This window comes from Elephas maximus, chromosome 20, assembly GCF_024166365.1.
Source record: "Elephas maximus indicus isolate mEleMax1 chromosome 20, mEleMax1 primary haplotype, whole genome shotgun sequence".
Classification (NCBI taxonomy): Eukaryota; Metazoa; Chordata; class Mammalia; order Proboscidea; family Elephantidae; genus Elephas; species Elephas maximus.
Genome location: NC_064838.1, coordinates 10,721,250 through 10,735,479, shown reverse-complemented (window position 1 = coordinate 10,735,479; position 14,230 = coordinate 10,721,250). Strand labels below are relative to the sequence as shown.

Genomic DNA, 14,230 nt, shown 5'->3' with positions numbered 1-14,230 from the left:
ACACACACACGCACACACACTTGCCAGTTTTGTTTCTGTAGAGAACCCAGCCTAAGACATTTGGTACTGAGAGTGGTTCCACAGAAACAAAATTCTAAGGATGAGTTTTCTAAATTGGTTCTCAAGTGTGCCTAGTCTTAAAGATGTTGATGACTCTGCTTCCAGTAGTAAAGAGGGTAATGCTAATCCATGGTGTGAGATGGCAATAGAAATACACAAAATATCACCACCAATAGATTGAGTATTGGTGAGAGGTGAGGTTCTGGGTAATCGCATATTTGATACTTTTACACAATTTTGTCAGAATGAGAAGTATAAGGAAGCTAGTTGGTTGGTCCTCCTTTGGCTAGACAAAGTGGTGAAAGAAAGAGACGAGCTCAGGGCTTCAGAGTCACAGCTCAACCACAGCATAAATGACCCCAAAGTTACCACTTATGCCTTGAAAGAAAGTCTTATTTTTTGTAGTTGCAGCTGATTTTGCCAAAAACCAAACCCAAAGTCTTATCACAAGAGTGGCTGAATTACACCACCAATTGAATTCCCAACCTCAAATGGTGTCTGAAGTTAAAGTGAGAACATTGATTGGAAAGAAATGAGATCCTGAAACATTCGCTGGGGACATATAGGCATATAATCAGGAAGCTGGGGACACTGAGTCCTGAAATTTTGTAGAATCACTCCTGCCAACAAAACTAGCCCTCTCACTCCCTTCCGAAGAGATTACTCCATCTTCGTCTGCTAAGCCACTTTCCTCAGTAAAACCATTAGCCCCTCCACCCCCATCTGACGATATTAACTCAGCTGTGTCTGAAAAGCCTTTGAGTCACCCCCTGGGGAGACATCTGAGTCATTACCTGTGGCATCGCCAGAAGCACATGCCATGGAAGAAGTTGCTGAATATTCTCAGAACACATCCTCACCACCCATTTTTTATTCTAGACATATAACTAGACTTAAGTCCCAGCAACCCCCAAAAGGTGAAGTACAAAGCATGACCCAAGAGGCGGTACGCTACATGCCAAAAAACTCTTGTTTTTCTAATACGTATAGACAGAAACCTGGGGCATATGTGTGAGAATGGCTAATAGGGTGTGGGATAATAGTGCAAGGTACATAAAGTTGGATCAGTCCGAGTTTATTAACATGGGCCGGTTGAGCACAAATTCTCCATTCAATATTCCAGCTTAAGAGGTTAGGGAAGGAGCTAACGGTTTATTTGGTTGGTTTGCTGAGCCATGCATTACGCGGTGGCCTACACTAAATCAAATTAAGTACCAAACCTGCCTTGGTATACTGTAGAAGACAGAATCCAAAGGTTTATGGAAATTGGCATGTTAGAGTAGATTTATCAGGCTAGACCCAAGCAAGGAGTGCCCAGATGACACACCATTTACTACAATGGTGAGGAACAAATTTGTGAAGGAGCCCCAGCATCCTCCAGGACTGCTGTGATTGCTATTTTATGTAAGTCAGATTTGACGGTGGAAACTTCTCAAACTGAATTAAGATGCCTAGCTACAATGGGGCTGATTGGACTCCCATGGTGGTAGGGGACAAGTGGTGCCACAAAATTGACAAAGACAAGCTGGGCATGGTTACCATATGGTAAGTCAAGGCTACAATCAGAATAGTCTGGCTCCTATGGACTTATGGCATTGGCTACTTAGTCATGGTATCCCTAGGAGTGAAATAGATGGGAAATCATCTAAAATATTTACTTAGTCTGTACAAGTGGGAGAATTCTAGGTCAAGTGAACAGCAGTCTAACTTGAACCACCAGAAAAGAGAGTCAGAGCCCCTCAATCAATACCCAGACTTGAGCCAGTTTACAGACCCACAATGCCTTGAATAAAGAGGAGGCCAAGACTCCTTGAGGAAAGACCCCCTACACTCCCAAAAATTTATACTATGAATCATTCTCCCAGCCTTCCCCAAAGAGATCTAAAACCTTTTATGGGAGTGACTGTTCACTGGGGAAAAGGAAATAATCAGACTTTTTGGGGATTGGTGGATACTGGTTCTGAACTGACACTAATTCCAGGAGACCCAAAATGTCACTATGGTCCAATAGTCAGAGCTGGGAGTGTGGAGGTCAGGTTATTAATGGAGTCTTAGCTCAGGTTCAGCTCACAGTGGGTCCAGTGGTCCCTGAACCCATCCTGCAGTAATTTCCCCATTCCAGAATGCATAATTGGAATAGATATACTCAACAACTGGCAGAACCCCCACATTGGATTCTTGATAAGTGGAGTAAAAGCTGTTATGGTAGGAAAAGCCAAATGGAAGCCATTAGAACTGCCCCTACCCAGGAAAGTAGTAAACCAAAAGCAATACCACATTCCTGGAGGGATTGCAGAAATTATTGCCACCAGCAAGGACTTGAAGGACAGAGGGATGGTGGTTCCCACTACATCCCCCATTCAACTCACCTATTTAGGCTGTGTATAAAACAAATTGATCTTGGAGAATGACAGCAGATTATCATAAACTTAATCAGGTGGCGATTCCAATTATAGCTGCTGTTCAAGATGTGGTTTCATTGCTTGAGCAAACTAACACTTCTCCTGGTACCCAGTATGCAGTTATTGATCTGGTTAATGCCATACCTTTTTTTTTTTATTGTGCTTAAAGTGAAGGTTTACAAATCAAGTCAGTCTCTCATACAAAAATTTATATACATCTTTTTTTTGTATACTCCTAGTAGCTCTCCCCCTAATGAGACAGCACACTCCTTCCCTCCACTCTCTCTTTTCGTGTGGATTAAGCCAGCTTCTGGCTCCATCTGCCCTCTCATCTCCCCTCCAGGCAGGAGATGCTCACATAGTCTCATGTGTCTATTTCTTCCAAGAAGCTCACTCTTCACCAGTATCATTTTCTATCTCATAAAAAAAAAACTTTAAATAGTTGCATCCAATCCCTGTCTGAAGAGTTGGCTTTGGGCATGGTCCCTGTCTTGGGCTAACAGAAGCTCGCTCTGGTGACCATAAGCTCAGGGATCTTTCTAGTCTCTGTCAGACCATTAAGTCTGGTCTTTTTAAGAGAATTTGGAGTATGCATCCCACTGCTCTCCTGCTCCCTCAGGGGTTCTCTGTTGTGTTCCCTGTCAGGTCAGTCATTGGTTGTAGCCTGGCACCATCTAGTTCTTCAGGTCTCAGGCTGATGTAGTCTCTGGTTTATGCGGCCCTTTCTGTCTCTTGGGCCCATAATTACCCTTTGTCTTTGGTGTTCTTCATTCTCCTTTGCTCCGGGTGGGTTGAGACCCATTGATGCATCTTAGATGGCCGCTTGCTAGTGTTTAAGTCCCCAGATGCCACTCTCCAAAGTGGGATACAGGATGTTTTCTTAATAGATTTTATTATTCCAATTGACTTAGATGTCCCCTGAACCCATGGTCCCCAAACCCGCGCCTCTGCTATGCTGGCATTCAAAGCATTCAGTTTATTCAGGAAACTTCTTTTCTTTTGGTTTAGTCCAGTTGTGCTGACCTCTCCTGTATTGTGTGTTGTCTTTCCCTTCACCTAAAATAGTTCTTACGTACTATCCAATTAGTGAAAACCCCTCTCCCTTCCTCCTTCCCTCCCTACTCTTGTAACCATCAAAGAATATTTTCTTCTCTGTTTAAACTATTTCTTGAGTTCTTATAATAGTGGTCTTATACAATATTTGTCCTTTTGCAACTGACTAATTTCACTCAGCGTAATGCCTTCCAGATTCCTCCATGTTATGAAATCCTTCATGGATTCATTATTGTTCTTCATCAATGGGTAGTATTTCATTGTATGAATATATCATAATTTATTTATCTATTCATCCATTGATGGGCACCTTGGTTGCTTCCATCTTTTTGCTATTGTAAACAGTGCTCCAATGAACATGGGTGTGCATATATCTGTTTGTGTAAAGGCTCTTATTTCTCTAGGATCTATTCCAAGGAGTGGGGTTGCTGGATCCTATGGTAGTTCTATTTCTAGTTTTTTAAGGAAGCGCCAAATCAATTTCCAAAGTGGTTTTACCATCTTACATTCCCACCAGCAGTGTATAAGTGTTCCAGTCTCTCCACAACCTCTCCAACATTTATTGTGTTTTTTGGATTAATGCCAGCCGTTTTGGAGTGAAATGGAATCTCATTGTAGTTTTGATTTGCATTTCTCTAATTGGGAACACCGGTGGCATAGTGGTTAAGTGCTACGGCTGCTAACCAAAATGTCGGCAGTTCAAATCCACCAGGCGCTCCTTGGAAACTCTATGGGGCAGTTCTACTCTGTTCTATAGGGTCGCTATGAGTTGGAATCAACTTGACAGCAATGGGTTTGATTTTGGGGTTTTTTTTTTTTTTTTTAATGGCTAATGATCGTGAGCATTTCCTCATGTATCTGTTAGCTACCTGAATGTCTTCTTTAGTGAAGTGCCTGTTCATATCCTTTGCCCATTTTTTAATTGGGTTATTTGTCTTTTTGTAGGTGAGTTTTTGCAGTATTGTGTAGATTTTAGAGATCAGATGCTGATTGGAAATGTCATAGCTAAAAACTTTTTCCCAGTCTGTAGGTAATCTTTTTACTCTTTTGGTAAAGTCTTTGGATGAGCATAGGTGTTTGACTTCTAGGAGCTCCCAGTTATGTAGTTTCTCTTCTGCATTGTTAGTTATGTTTTGTATACTGTTTATTCCATGTATTAGGGCTCCTAGCATTGTCCCTATTTTTTCTTCCATGATCTTTATCATTTCAGATCTTATATTTAGGTCTTCGATCCATTTTGAGTTAGTTTTTGTGCATGGTGTGAGGTATGGGTCTTGTTTCATTTTTTTGCAAATGGACATCCAGTTATGCCAGCACCATTTGTTAAAGAAACTGTATTTTCCGCACTTAACTGGCTTTGGGCCTTTGTCAAATATCAGCTGCTCATATGTGGATGGATTTATGTCTGGATTCTCAATTCTGTTCCATTGGTCTATGTATCTGTTGTACCAGTACCAGGCCTGTTTTGACTACCTTGGCAGTAATGCTTTACTTATCGGGGGTCCCTTCCCATTCCACGTGAAGTTGGTGATTTGTTTCTCCATCTCATTGAAAAATGTCATTGAAATTTGCATTGTATCTATAGATCGCTTTTGGTAGGATAGACATTTTTACCATGTTAAGTCTTCCTATCCATGAGCAAAGTATGTTTTCCACTTACGTAGGTCTCTTTTGGTTTCTTATAGAAGTGTTTTGTAGTTTTCTTTGTATAGGTCTTTTACATCTCTGCTAAGATTTATTCCTAAGTATTTTATCTTCTTGGGGGCTATGTTAATGGTATTGATTTGGTGATTTCCTCTTCAGTGTTATTTTTGTTGGTGTAGAAGAATACAACTGATTTTTGTATGTTTATCTTGTATGCCAATACTCTGCTGCGCTATTAGTTTCAGTGGTTTTCTTGAGGATTCTTTAGGGTTTTCTGTGTATAAGATCATGTCATCTGCAAATAGAGATAATTTACTTCTTCCTTACCAATCTGGATGCCCTTTATTTCTTTATCTAGCCTAATAGTTCTGACTAGGACCTCCAGCACAATGTTGAGTAAGAATGGCGGTACAGGGAATCCTTGTCTGGTTCCTGATCTCAAGGGGAATGCTTTCAGACTCTCTCCATTTAGGATGATGTTGGCTGTTGGCTTTGTATAAATGCCCTTTATTATGTTGAGGAATTTTTCTTCTATTCCTATTTTGCTGAGAGTTTTTATCATGAATGGGTTTTGAACTTTGTCAAATGCCTTTTCTGCATCAGTTGATAGGATCATGTGGTTCTTGTCTTTTGTTTTATTTATATAATTACATTAATTGTCTTTCTAATTTTGAACCATTCCTGCATACCTGATATGAATCCCACTTGGTCGTGGTGAATTATTTTGATATGTTGTTGAATTCTATTGGCTAGAATTTTGTTGAGGATTTTTGCATCTGTGCTCATGAGGGATATAGGTCTGTAATTTTCTTTTTTGTGTGGTGTCTGTACCTGGTTTTGGTATCAGGGATATGCTGGCTTCATAGAATGAGTCTGGGAGTATTCCATTCTTTTCTATGCTCTGAAATACCTTTAGTAGTAGTCATGTTAACTCTTCTCTGAAAGTTTGGTGGAACTGTGCAGTAAAGCCATCCGGGCCAGGGCTTTTTTCCATACCTGTTTTAAAGGACCATCAGAAGTAGTTTGCCTCCAGCTGGCAAGGCCAGAAATACACTTGCAGCATCTTACCTCAGAGGTATATCAACTTTCCAGCCCTATGTCATAATTAAGTCCACAAGAAGCTTGATTGCCTTTCCCTTCCACAAGATATCACACTGATCCACTACATTGATGACATTATGCTGATTGGACTTAGTAAGGAAGAGGTGTCAATGACTTTGAACTTAAGGTAAAATATTTGTGTGCTAGAGGGTGGGAAATTAATCTGATAAAAATTCAGGCACCTTCCATCTTGGTGAAATTTCTAGGGGACCAGTGGTGTGGGGCATGTCAAGATATTCCTTCAAAAAGAATAAGTTATTGCTTCTGTCTCCAACACATAAAAGGAGGCACAACACCTGCTGAGCCTGTTTGGGTTTTGGAGGGAACATATCCCTCATTTGGTGACCCTATATGACGAAGTAGACCTGCCCCATAGAGTTTTCAAGGAGTGCCTAGTGGATTTGAACTGCCAACCTTTTGGTTAGCAGTTGTAGCACTTAACCACTACACCACCAGGGTTTCCTGTGCTACTCTGGCCTATTTATCAAGTGACTCAAAAATCTGCTAGTTTTAAGTGTGGCCCAGAACAAGAGAAGGCTCTGCAACAGGTTCAGGCTACTGTGCAAGCCACTCTGCCACTTAGGCCATACAATCTGGCTGATCCAATGTTGCTTGAAGTGTCAGCGGCAGATAGAGATGCTGTGTGGAGTCTTTGACAGGCCCCTATTGGTCAACCACAGTGCAGACCCTTGGGATTTTGGAGCAAAGCCCTGCCATCCTCTGCAGATAACTACTCTCCTTTTGAGAAACAGCTGTTGGCTTGTTACTGGGCCTTACTAGAGACTGAACACTTCACCATGGGCCACAAAGTCACTATGCAGCCTGAGCTGCACATATGAACTGGGCGTTGTTTGACCCACAGAGTCATAAAGTCAGACATGCACAGCAGTATCCCATTATCAAATGGCACTGGTATATACAAAGTTGGGCCCAAGCAGGACCTAAAGGCACAAGCAATTTGCATGAAGAAGTGACCCAAATGCCCATGGTCTCCACTCCTGTCACATTATCTGCCCTCTCTCAGTCTGCACCTATGGTCTCATGGTTGTTCCTAATGATCAGCTGACTGAGGAAGATAAAACTGGTGCCTGGTTTACAGTTGATTCTGTGTGATATGCAGGTACCACTAGAAATTGGACAGTGGCAGCACTATATCCCGTTTCTGAGACCTTCCTGAAGGACAGTGATGAAGGGAAATCCTCCCAATGGGCAGAGCTTTGAGCAGTGCACCTGGTTATTCACTTTGCCTGGAAGGAGAAATGGCCAGATGTGCAATTCATGGGCTCTGGCCAATAGTTTGGCTGGATGGCCGGGGAATTGGACAGAACATGATTGGAAAATTTGTGACAAGGAAGTATGGGGAAGAGGTATGTGGACAGATCTCTCTGAATGGGCCAAAGAAGTGAAGATACTTGTGTTTCATGTGAATGCGCACCAAAGGGTGACTTCGGCAGGGGAGGATTTTAACAATCAAGTAGATGGGATGACGTTCTGTGGAACCAGTCATCGTTTTTCCTCAGCCACTCCCATCATTGCCCAATGGGATCATGAACAAAGTGGTCATGGTGGTAAGAATGGAAGTTATATATGGGCTTTGTGAGTGATTTTCACTCACCAAGGCCAACTTGGATACCGCCACTGCCAAGTGCCCAATTTACCAGCAGTGGAGACTAACACTGAATCCTGGATATGGCACCATTCCTTGAGGTGATCAGCCAGCAATTTGGTGGCAGGTTGAGTACACTGGACTGCTTCCATCATGAAAAGGGCAACCGCTTAGTCTTACTGGAATAGACACTTACTCTGGACACATATTTGCCTTTCCTGCATGCAATGCTTCTGCCAAAACTACCAGAATGCCTTATCCACTGTCATGTATCCCACTCAGCATCACCTAGGATCACAGGATTCACTTCATAGCAAATGAAGTGTGGCAATAGGACCATGCTCATGGAATTCACTGGTCTTACCATGTTCCCCATCATCCTGAAACAGCTGGTTTAACAGAACGATGGAATGGCCTTCTAAAGACACAATTACAGTGCCAGCTAGGAGGCAATACCTTGCAGGGTTGGGGCCATGTTCTCCAGAACGCTGTATATGCTCTGAACCAGTGTCCAATATATGGTACTGTTTCTCCCTTAGCTAGGATTCATGTGTCCAGGAATCAAGGGCTGCAAATGGGAGTGACACCACTTACCATTACCCCTTTTGACCCACTTGCAAAACTTTTGCTTCCTCTCCCCACAACCCTATGCTCTGCAGGTCTAGAGGTCTTAGTTCCAAAGGGAAGAATGTTCCCACCAGGAGACACAACATGGATTCCATTGAACTGTAAGTTAAGAATGCCATCTAGCCACTTTGGGCTCCTCATGCTTCTGGATCAACAAAGAAAGGAGTTACCATATTGGCTGGTGTGATTGATCCTAAGTAAAAACCCATTGCCATCAAGTCGACTCCAACTCATAGCGACCCTATAGGACAGAGTAGAACTGCCCTATAGAGTTTCCAAGGAGTGCCTGGTGGATTTGAATTGCTGACCTTTTGGTTAGCAGCCATAATGCTTAAAATTAACCACTACACCACCAGGGTTTCCTGATCCTGATTACCAAGTGGAAACTGGATTGGTGTTATATAATGGAGGTAAAGAGGAGTACGTCTGGAATACAGAAGATTCCTTAGGATATCTCTTAGTATTACCATGCCTTGTGATTAAAGTCTATGTAAAACCACTGCAACCCAATTCCAACATCACTACTAATGGCCCAGACACTTCAGAAATGAAGGTTTTGGTCATGCAACCAGGTAAAGGACCACAACCATCTGAGGTGCTTGCTGAGGGTAAAGGGAATACTGAATGGGTGGTGGAAGAAGGTAGTTCTAAACACCAGTTATGACCACGTGACCAGTTGCAGAAATGAGGACTGTAATTATTATGAGTATTTCTTCCTGGTATGTGTTTGTCAAATATTTTTGTTTTCTTCATTTATAAGATGTAAACGGGGCTAGTGCATTTTCAGGTGTACCTGTGTTAGTTGTATCATGTTAGGTGCAAGTATGACTTTATAATTGTCTTTATTTAGAGATTGTGTGTGGTTCCATGACATGTGTACAAGTGCCAAGTTTTCAAGAGGTGAACCGTGATGCTTAAGGCTCTGTGTCAACTTGGCTTGGCCATGATTCTCGGTGGTTTGGCAGTTACGATGTAGTTTGGCAGCTATCTAATGATGTGATCACCACAAAGACATCTGATATAATGTAATCACCTCCATGATGAGATCTGCTATGAGCAGCCAATCAGTTAAAAGGGAGTTTCCTTTGGGGGTGTGGCCTGCATCCAATATATGTGGACTTTCTGACATAGCTCCCTGGCTTTTGCTCACACTGGATCCTGCATCTGGCTCCTCACCTCCAGTACTTGGGACTTGAGCTAGCAGTTTACCTGCCGATCTTGGGATTCGTTGGCCTCCATAGCCTGTGATCCAGAGGCCTTCCATCTGACCTGCTGATCTTGGGTTCATCAGCCCTTGCAGCTACATAAGTTAGGAAAAGCCTCCAGTCTGACACATGGACAACCATGTGAGCCATTAGCTTGATATAAATCTCTATCTTTATATATATGTGTGTGTGTGTCTCTCTATATAAATTTCACTGGTTTTGTTTCTCTGGAGAACCCAGACAAAGACAGTGTGGAATTACCAAAATTGATCCCATTGATGAATAGTTCCCTGCTGATAGTCATTCTGATCATTCCAGGTTTTTGTTATTTCTTAATAATTCTGAGATGAACATCCTTTACACATATCTTTTTGTGCATTTATGCAAATATATCTTTGGAATAAATTTCAAGAAGCGGACTTGCTGTGCCACTAGTTAGTGTATTTTAGATAATGATGGATAATATCCAAACTGTCCTTCAAGAATCTTGCATTTATCTACTCTGTCATCAGTTGCATATGCCTGTTCCCCCACAACGTGTCCAACACTGGATATAATTACACTTCATATTTCTTCAAATCTGATAGGTCTAAAAATATCCCATTGTTTAAAATTGCATTTTCTTAATTATGAGAGATCTTGAGCTTATTAACATTTTTGTTGAATTTTTTTTTTTCCTCTGTAAACTCTGGCTATGGATTTAGTTGAATGGACACAGCTGTTACTGCAGTGTTTACTGAATTTTATAAAGGATGTTGTCCCAAAAAGCTCCGTTAACTTAAAAAGCATGTTGTGTTAGGCATTAAATCAGTCGGTTGTATGACACTCCACACTGGAAAATGTAATGAATGACAAGACAAGGGCTTCAGAAAGGGTGATGCTGCCTTTACTCTCTCCAAGATAATAATCCTCCTCCCCTGCCTTCAGGCCCATCTTCTGCACTAATCGCCATGGGGAACTAGGGATGGCAGAATATGATGGCAAAAGCCTACAGGGCTCAAGGATCCCTGGTGAGAGCCCAACATGGCATACCCCTAATGTACGAGTCTGGACAGCCAAGCTCACTCTTTCGTTCACCATATTACTGTACTATATGTCTGGACTGGGAATCACTGGTGAAAATACAAGGTCCTGCTTTCAAGGAGGCTCAGTCTTCTTAGAACACCTCTTTTAGTATGGGGCAGATGAAACCCATTAGACATTCATCCTTAGAAATTTCTTACATCGGAGAACATAAAAAGCAAACCAGCTGTGGTCACAATAATGGCCAGCACTCATGTGACACTTAACTAGATCCAGCCCTTACTCTCCCAAGGGCTTTGCACATATTCAAGTATTCTGTCCTTGCAGCAATCTCATGAGTGGTGGTCAAGTAACTCACCCGAGGTCACACAGTTAATAAAAGGCAGAGCCAGAATTTGAACCCAGGCATCTCCTTCCAGAGTCCACATTCTGCCTTAACTACCACATCATTCCACCCTCTGTAAGGATGGAAGTATTGATAGGGACCGGGTTCATCCTTGAGTCTTTGTCAAAAGGGTAGGAGAAATGGGGCACTACGATACGTGGCTGTCACTCTTGGGTTCCTGAGAAGCAGGACCCAGTTTTTTGTAGATTCCAGCAGGCTTCCCCTGTCATCAGGGGGCCACTACAGCAGACAATGTGTGTGCTGTGTGACAGAATCCGAGGTTCAGCAGTGCGCCTCTGCTCTGAATCCCCACATGGGAAATTGAAGGGCTTTTTACATTCAGATGATTAAAATATACACTGTTAGTTTAGGTATCACGATTTGATCACCAAAGTTTTTTGGTTGTGTTTTTTTTTTTTTTTTTTTTGGTGTAATGAGATGACTCTTCATTTCCATTTAGGAGCAGTTTTTTTTACAAGGACCTGGTCTGAAATCAATGAACTATGGAAACATTAGTGAGCGTGTTGAATTAAGGAAACGATTGGGCTGCAAGTCATTCCAGTGGTATTTGGATACTGTCTTCCCAGAGCTGGAGGCATCTATGGATATCATATGAAGTAAAAGCAAATCATTTTCATTAACAAAGGGTTAAAAATCCCTACTCCTCAACACAGAGGTGTAAGAGTACAAGTTTGGAACATCATGAAACCACGTGAAATGCAAGAAGAAATACAGCCAAGCGTGGTCTGCAAGGAGTGTCTCCCAATTCCACCTTCCCACCCCATAATGGTAGATTTTCACTGCCACTACATTTCTGGGGTGACAAGACCTTGAACAGTGGAATTGTAAATTGTCACACAGGTTAAGACTCTACCATAAAATTGATTGGGTTAAGGTGTATAATAGTCTCCAATTATTTGCCAAACTTCCTTGATTCTGGTGGAGTACAGGGACTGCTCTGTTTTTGGAGCCTCTGCCAACTCAATTTCTCCTCCATCTAGGCCACTCTGACATGGGTTACTCATCTTAGTAAGAACGTCTAAAGAGAGCTTGGTTAACACACGCAGACCTTGGCTAGGTTGTACCAAGCTCCTTTCCGGCCAAGGTGTAGATCCTGGCATTGATGCCTTGCTTGGTTGGCTCCTGAATTTCTGATGCCGGTCAACTTCAGACATTAAGGCACAGTGGAACGGTGCTCCACTGACAGGAAAAAAGTCAAGGGTTTGTACAGTAAAAACAAAGGTAAAGGATGTTCAAGTAACATGTGGTCATAATGTGGGCAGTTGGTCTCTTATCAACAATCACAAGGATGACCTGAGAAACTGTCACTTTAGGCAATAACACAGGTCTGTTATCTATGATTGGAAACACTGGTGGCATAGAAATAAGAGCTATGGCTGCTAACCAAGAGATTGGCGGTTCAAATCCACCAGGCACTCCTTTGGAAACCCTATGGGGCAGCTCTACTCTGTCCCATAGGGTCGCTATAAAACAGAATTGACTTGATGGCAATGGGTTTTTGGTTTGGTTACCTATGATCAGAAGAGCCCTAGTAGGCAGGGGTTAAACACTCAGCTGCTAACCAGAAAGTTGCCAGTTTAAACCCACCAACTGCTCTGCAGGAGAAAGATGTGGTAGTCTGCTTCTGTTTACGGTGTTGGAAACCCTATGGGGCAGTTCTAATCTGTCCTACAGGGTCACTATGAGTCCGAATTCACATGACAGCAGTGGGTTTAATTTTTGGTTTTGATTATCTATGAGTATGTTATTTCCTTAAGAGTTTGGGGCGGTCTTTTAATCTTTCAGTCATTAGGCTCCAGCAAGTCTGGAGGGTATAGTTTTTATTTTTAGACCACCCAGTTTGTTCCTGTCGACCCTGCTGTCACTTGAAAACATCCTTTCTTCCTTGCTACTGATTTGGCCTTTTTCGTGTCTGGCCCTCCTGGGGCTCTAGCCCGCAGCTGCTCCTGACATTTCCTGGGTTGTGTGTCCTGTGGTTAGCCTATGCTTTAAATGACACTGATAACTGTAGAGTAGGGGCCAGGGAAGAGGCAGCTAGGATGCCATACCTCTCCTGTGTGCATAACCCCAGGTGTCTAAAGTACTTTCTTGGGGTTAGAAGGATCGCTGCCGAGTTCACCCTCATGAGGGTGGCTAGGACAGTGAAATATTTAATTTGCGAAAACAATAATGAGAAAGGCAAGGTTAGGGAACAAACACATTGAACAGGGCAAAAAAGGATGGGGGAACTTCAGATATGATCACTAAACACAGTCTATGCTGGAGAAAAGAGAAGCTACTTTTCACAGTAGGGAAGGAGACCTGACTTATCTGTTCTGCTCATTTCATCATTGACTCCAAGCCAGGTCCTCTTCTCAGTGCTGGCAATGGACCATGAATGGAACAGGCAAACATCTCTCCCTTCATAGAGCTTGTGACCTTTGAGATAATATACACAATGCAAATAAAAAAGACCCAGTGTAGAACCTCTTTATACCTTTCTGTTTAGCAGAATACTGAGGAAACCCTGGTGGTGTAGTGGTTAAATGCTATGGCTGCTAATCAAGAGGGCGGCAGTTCAAATCTGTCAGGTGCTCTTTGGAAACTCTATGGGGCAGTTCTGCTCTGTCCTATAGGGTTGCTATGAGTCAGAATACATATATTTTTTTATATAAAAATATATTTCTAGGAAGACATGGGTAATTGTACTGAGCCTTTAAAAAGTCAGTCTGGCAACACAAAACAAGTGTCACATTCTGATCGTATTCTTGGCCCATATATTATTTATGCCCTACCTGCTTCCAGAAAGTTTTGTAACTTTCTGTAAATTGGTTGTAATAAACCCATGAATCTACTAAAACTAATATAAATTACAAAACAGGAATTCTGCAGCTGAAGGCAAAAAGAATCACAACAGTATAAATAGAGTATTTATGGTTTATTCTTGAGTTCTTGAAGTAACAGCTTTTTTCTAGTTTTGAAATTTGAGGTGTTTGTTTTTTGGTCAGCATAAAGGTTGGAGTTACAAATGTCAGATTTGCCAAAAGGGGAAAAGACAGAATTGTTCTCTGTTCCTCAAAACCATGGGCCTAATATTGAGCCTTAGTTTTGGAATGTAATTTAG

General features: G+C 42.1%; 1 protein-coding gene across 1 annotated transcript in view; it reads left to right on the top strand.

Moving 5' to 3' along the window:
- Positions 1–11,722, top strand: part of GALNTL5 (polypeptide N-acetylgalactosaminyltransferase like 5) — a 79,494-nt gene extending 67,772 nt beyond the window's left edge. The window contains exon 10 of the mRNA XM_049861972.1: positions 11,567–11,722. Within this exon, the coding sequence (XP_049717929.1) occupies positions 11,567–11,722 (156 nt within the window). The remainder of the gene's footprint in view (positions 1–11,566) is intronic.
- The last annotated feature ends 2,508 nt before the right edge of the window (positions 11,723–14,230 follow it).